Below are 6,313 nucleotides of genomic sequence, written 5' to 3' on the forward strand. Positions count from 1 at the left end.
CACCAAGGAGGCCCACCCTGGCCTGCCACTTTGCACACCTGTCAGCTCGCATCTCAGGATAAGGTTCTCATTTGACAGACTTCGAGAACTTGCTGTCCAGGCAAAGACAACTTTATGACGATGAATCCAGCACAAACCTTATGTAACCAACCTGTCAGCAAACAGAGGGACAGAGAGACACTGACAAATGCCTGCCTCCACAAAGAAACAAAGCAGAACAAAAGGATATAGAAAGCAAGGAACTGAGATAGGCTTAAAATGCTCTTGCTTGTCCAAACTCTTAACAGATCAATGTTCTTATATTTGAAGTATTTCTAAATGAACATGAATTAGGCTAAACTCCATTTTAGCTGGGACTTTATGAACTAACATTCATAGCAGAGTGTTTAACTGAAATTACATTGTTTGCTCCTCTAGTCAAACAAGGATGTATATAACATTGTTTATTAATAATATTTATTGTCCATGGGACTTACAAATGATGATAGAAAAGTTTCCACCTTTTTTTTTTTCTTCTAAATAAGACAGGAAATTTCTACCTGGAGTGGCTTGAAATCCCTTCAGGTCATAAAGAGTCAAGGAATCTTCCAGTTTCTCTAAATGCTGAGGATATCCTAGTGAACACTTGCTGAGAAAAAGGAATAATTCTTTCACTTGTCCCTATTGCAGATTATTTGTGTACTGCCTGTGTTCTTTATCAAGGACTCAAAAGAAATAAAAACATCTGCTTAAATGAATTTGTTAATGTGACAGCCCCAGGGAAAAGATTCCACGATTGAGGGTGAGGGCAAAATTCAATGACAATGTGGTGGAGAGAATACGCCAGTTCCTGGTATGACAGCCGGGTTCCCTGGCTTTAGCTCCGACTCTCACATCCTTGGCTTCTTACCTTGGGCAGGTCATCCCCCTTGCAGGCTTTTAGTCTCTTTGGATGTCAAATGCTTTTTATGCTTTCTCCTTCCAAGTCCAAGATCCCATGAGGCTATGAGGAGTGTGAAGATTAACTGCAGAAGCTGCCTGCATCTCTGAGTGTAGGGGCCAGACCAGGAGAAGAATGTGATAATAGGTATGAAAGCCCTTGGAGAAAGAGCAGAAGTGCTGAATGGCACACACTCTCTGAAGCCTGATGGCATGTTCTAGAAACACGGGCAGCTAACTTTCTCTTGAGATGTCAGGGCTCGCCTGGAAACACACTATCACTGAGCTGATGGGAAGCAGAGGAGACTAATGCTTTTCTGGTTGGGCACCCTGGCTGGGATAGAAGAGAAGAAAGAAGTAGAGTCAGCTTTGTAAGCGAGTGAAATGGCAATGAACCCTGCAGGCTGAACCTCTCCTGGCTGGCGCTGCCAAGGAGGACGATCCACTCCGTCAAACCTGGGCCAAGCTCTGGCTCAAACACACAGGCAAAAATAGAAAGGGGGTGGGAAAAGAAATGTGTTTACTTTCATGATTTTCCCTTACGTCCCTCTTAACAGTATTATAATCTCTCCACAAACAGGCAGTAATGGCTCAGAGGCCTCGCCTTCATTGATAAACCCTCTCAAACGATTCATGTCTCACAGTCAGTCTGTGGGCAGCTGGTGAATAAGCTTGGAAGGCAGTGTGATGGAGTAGAACACTGGCCCAGGGTCGGTCGCTAACTGGGTAAAGTGTGAAAAATGCCTCTCTGGTGCTCTGCAAAATGAAGTGGTTATATTAGGCAGAATCGAAACATCTGCTTAGATTTTTGAAGTTCATAACTGGTTCTCAACCAGGGGCAATTTCATCCCTCAAGGTAGGGGTATCTGGCAGTGAGTGGAGACATTTCTGGTTGTCACAGCTCAGGGAATGCTCCTGGCATCTCGTGGGTAGAGACCAGGGCTGCTGCTAAACATCCGACAATGTGGAGGACAGTCTTCCACAGTGGAGAATTCTCTGGCTGAAAATGTTAAAAGTATGAGGTTGAGAAATCTTGATTTGTCCTGAAGTGACTAGAGTCACAGGGAGAGGGGGCAAAAAAGGACAGCGGTTCAAAAGGAGGAGGGTTCAAACCCTGTTTCTAGATCATGAGGTTTTCACCAGTGACATGTTTTCCAGCTTTTCTCCCTATAACCCATGACTTTTTCATTTCCCTTGGAATTTCAGGGCTATGTTTGAGCAACTTTTTCACAAGAACTTCCTTATCCTCAAAATGCCAAGCCCTGATGCACTATGATCTCTACTATGAGAAAAGACAAAGATAAAAATATAAGCAGCTGCAAAACAAGTAGAACTGGAAGGTGGGCAGCAGAGGCACATGGAAGCACACAACAGATGCCCATAACTCCAGTTCTATGAGTCAGTGTTTCTGATGTTACAACATAGGAATAATACTCGTAAGAAGAGCAAGATGAGCTATGCTGGGTGAGCACACAGTGAAAGAACTGATGTGAGAGCAGCAGCGTTAGAAGAGACGCAGGTTTGCAGTGGCAGATTCAAAGGCAAACGAAAGGGTTAAGCAATCAGTGCATGTCATTCCACATTAAGTCACCGGGCAGTTATTACAAATAGTTACCTGCAGTTTCCAGTGGGGGAGGCAAGCACACTCCAGTCAAGGGGTTTTGGAGAAACAGGTGCAATGAAGTCATGGTCAAACAATTTATTTACTGTAAACTTTAGACTTTGCTCAGGAAAACAACCAAAGCTGCCCCTCAAGTCCCTGCCTACAACACCCCGTTTGAGCAAATAAGAGGGGCGAGGAGAGTCCATGTTCACAGCGAAAGGTCCGAGAGACTCAGTATCTTCCAGTCCAAGGGTGCAGGAAGGAAGGTCTCCTTCAGATACAAATTACCAGCAGCAATGTATTACCCCTAATACTTGATCAATGAGGTAGATATGCAGGAAAAGTCATCAAAACATAGCAGCCCCAGGTCCTTTGAGACTGAAGCCCTTCAGACATAAACTTAACAAGTTCCAGGCAAAGAGGAACTGAACTGTACAAGAAACAGTTACTCAAATATATTTTGTTACAACTTAAAAAAATAAAAAATAAAAAGGCAGAAGGATATCTTTCCTCCTGCACATCTCTGTACAACTTTATTCTAAATTTATTAGACTCAAGTTAAATAGTCTGTTTAGTGTTTTGTTGCAGGGTACTGGGGAGAAGGGGTGTCTTAAAAAGTAGAAAACCGGCATTACAGCAGTGAGTCATTTGTACTACAATTCCTCCCTTGTGAATCAGTGCTATCACTGGGCACAATACCTTGCTGGTTCACAAAGTTTTCGGTGCCTGGGGGGTCTTCACACAGCAGTTCACTGTCTTTCTCCTCCCCCAGGTGATATCCACTCTGTTCCCCTGTGTAGTCAGTCCTGTCATTGCTGTTGCTGGAGCAGCCATTCCCATAGGCCTTCAATGAAGACCTGCGCAGGCAGAGAAGCTCCTGGAAGGCAATCCTGAAATCTGGGCTCCGGCAGTAGATAAGGGGATTGAAAGCGGAGTTGATGTAGCCCAACCAGTTTAGAAGGATGTATATTTCCTTACGGATGAGGTTATCCTTGATCACGTGCACAATGTTGACAATGAAGAAGGGCAGCCAGCACAGGGTGAAAGTGCCCATGATAATGCCTAAAGTCTTGAGGGCTTTGTGTTCCTTCAAGTAGAACTTGGAGGTCCTGCGTTGTCCTAGACCGCTCCGCCCATCCTGCTCCACTTGACTGACGTTTTGGGCATGGAAGCGGCCCTCAGATTTGTCGATCTTCTGGAGCTGCCTTTTGGCCACCTGGAACACCCTGGAGTAGACGAAGACCATGACCACCAGGGGAAGGTAGAAGGACACAATGGAGGAGGCAATGGCATAGGGTTGGTTCGTGAAGAAGTCACAGCAGGTTTCCTTAGCATAGCAGTTGATGGCTTCCTTGTGGCTGGCCCGGTACCAGTGCATCTGAATGGGTAAGAAGGAGGTAAGGCCAGACACGATCCACACCATCAAAATGACCACCCGGGCCTTATTCTTGGTCAGCAGGCACTGATACTTGAAGGGTGACGTGATGGCTAAGTAGCGATCCACAGCGATCACGCACAAGGTCTCAATGCTGGCCGTGACGCATAACACGTCAATGGAAGTCCAAAACTCACACCAGAAGTTGCCAAAAGTCCACATTTTCATGAGGATGTGGCAGGCCCCAAAGGGCACCACTGCCAGGCCCATGACCAGGTCAGCACAGGCCAGGGAGGTGATGAAGTAGTTGGTGACCGTCTGGAGACGCTCAAACTTGGCAATGGCTGTGATGACTAGCACGTTTCCAAACACGATGGCCAGGACGATAAGCGACATGAGGATGCCCATGCCCACAACCCAGGCCTCGTCCCGTTCCAGCGTGACGTTTTGGTCCGGCGCGTGGCTTGCGTTGGGCGCCAGCAAAAAGACGCTGCGGTTCCCGGGCTGCCCCATGGCGCGCAGGCTGGCAGGTGAGCGCACAGGCTGCCGGCGCACCAGCCGCCCTCAGCGAGCGGACCTCCGGCGGGGCGCTGCGGGCAGCAAGCGAGCACCTGGAAGACTCATTCAGCGGCCGTGGGTGGGTGTGGGTGTGGTAGGGGTGCGTGGTGCACTCAGCTCCGGGGCTACTCTGGGCTCGCAGTGCCTGTCAGTTCAGCCAGTTCCAGCTTGCGCTCTGGAGAAGCCGTCTCTGAGTGCGCGCTGTCCGTTATGTGCCCAGGACTTTAGGGGAACTGCCCTCCCCGTGACGTGCTACAACTTTCAACCAATAGAACGCGGGAAGCCCCAAAGGGGCGAGGCCCACGCCCTCTCCCGCCCCTTCCCTCCCTTCTCCTGCCTGCTCCAGGGGCTGGCCCGGGCGGGACCCAACTGCTCTAGGAGGGCGGGTCGGCCACCATTCCCTCGGGGCTCTCTCGGCTGGCCCCGGAGGCTGAAGCCGGCTCTGGCGAGCTTACCAGCCAACTAGAAGGTGCCAGTTCTTTCGTGACTGCTACCTGTCTGCCTGGGGCGCCTGTGCGGCTTGGTCTCAGGGTAGATGGCAATACTCCGGCACTCCCTCGCATTCGGAAATAGATGATCGTGCCCACCGAGACACGCACAGGCAGGCGCACTGTACCCCGACATACATGCTTAGACTTATACGGAACCACAGCCACAGACACTCAGACACACCCATCCAGCGCACTAACGAGCGCGCAGGCACAGAAGCCGACTGGCACAAAGTCACCCCTGTCCAACACAAGAGACATGGCCAGGAGCAAACCAGGAGCACCCGGAAGCATAAAGACACGGACATACAGACAAAAAAAGTAAACAAATAGCATACAAACGCCCACTTGGAGGCAAGCAGTGTGCCACAGAGAAGGACTTCCCCATCTGGATATTCCAAACTCTTTACCCTTGCCCCCTGGACATCCACTCCATCTTCCCCAGTACACAGGACTCATGGTATATTCCCTTTCAGACATTTGGCAAGACCACAGGTGGTGACTTTAGCAGCAGCCAATCTCCTCAGCATGCTTGCTGTCCAGTACTTTTGGTGCCCTCCTTGGGAATTTGCAGGGGTTGAGACCTAATTTTACTCTTGGGATTTCATTTGGAGCTGGGGTATACATGTATGTGCTTGAGGATAGGAAGAGAACGTTGTATGCTTTAATTCTTAATTCTAGGGAGTGTGGCATCGTTCCTTCCTTCTCCGTTAAAATGAGAATATGTTGAAAATGAAATAATTTTCAAGTTCAACTTCTTCAATAATCCCTTTGCAACTAGAAAAAATCTTCTGTTCGGTAGTTTGTTGATCTGTTGGGCTGAGCCATATGAAATTGCCACTTTTCTGTGGTATCTGACTTTAAATAGATGACAATTTCATATGGCTCAGATTATTAAGAAGGTGTTAACATTAAGAAATGTTTTGAAACCACAGAAAGCAAAAGATAACTTCTCTTAAAAAACTAGAGTCTTTGTCCATGAAATACTATCCTTTGCATGTGGCATATGAATTTACTGTTTAAAAAATTAATTTTCAGGGTTTGATTTCCCATGTATCATTTGTGTCTTTGAAACATGGAAAGTATTTCATGCAGTGTAACTGAACATATTTTCTAGATTACATAATAACATAACAATGGCTAACATTTATGGAACGTTCTGCTATGTGCTTTTAATGCATTATTCCATTTAATCCTTCCCACAGTCCCATGGTGTGTGTTGTTAGGGTGGGGTGGGGTATAACTATTTTTAGCTTAATTCACAAATGGGTCTCAAAGAAGAAAATAGCTTGCCCATGGGCACAAGACCAGGCAGTGCCAGAAGCAGAAGCTGAACTCAGTTCTGTTTGACTCTAAAATCCATCTTTTAAT

The 6,313-nt window shown here is 47.3% G+C and overlaps 1 protein-coding gene across 1 annotated transcript; it reads right to left on the bottom strand.

The window, feature by feature from the left end:
- Positions 1 to 2,602: 2,602 nt before the first annotated feature.
- Positions 2,603 to 4,652, bottom strand: ADRB2 (adrenoceptor beta 2). Its single transcript, XM_027546019.1, has one exon. The coding sequence runs from the start codon at positions 4,407 to 4,409 to the stop codon at positions 3,153 to 3,155; it is 1,257 nt and encodes a 418-aa protein (XP_027401820.1). The 5' UTR covers positions 4,410 to 4,652; the 3' UTR covers positions 2,603 to 3,152.
- Positions 4,653 to 6,313: the final 1,661 nt, after the last annotated feature.

Source organism: Bos indicus x Bos taurus, chromosome 7, assembly GCF_003369695.1.
Source record: "Bos indicus x Bos taurus breed Angus x Brahman F1 hybrid chromosome 7, Bos_hybrid_MaternalHap_v2.0, whole genome shotgun sequence".
In the NCBI taxonomy this organism is placed as follows: Eukaryota; Metazoa; Chordata; class Mammalia; order Artiodactyla; family Bovidae; genus Bos; species Bos indicus x Bos taurus.

Coding starts and splice junctions, on each gene's coding strand:
- ADRB2 (XM_027546019.1), bottom strand. CDS start 4,409: ATGGGGCAGCCCGGGAACCGCAGCGTCTTTTTGCTGGCGCCCAACGCA.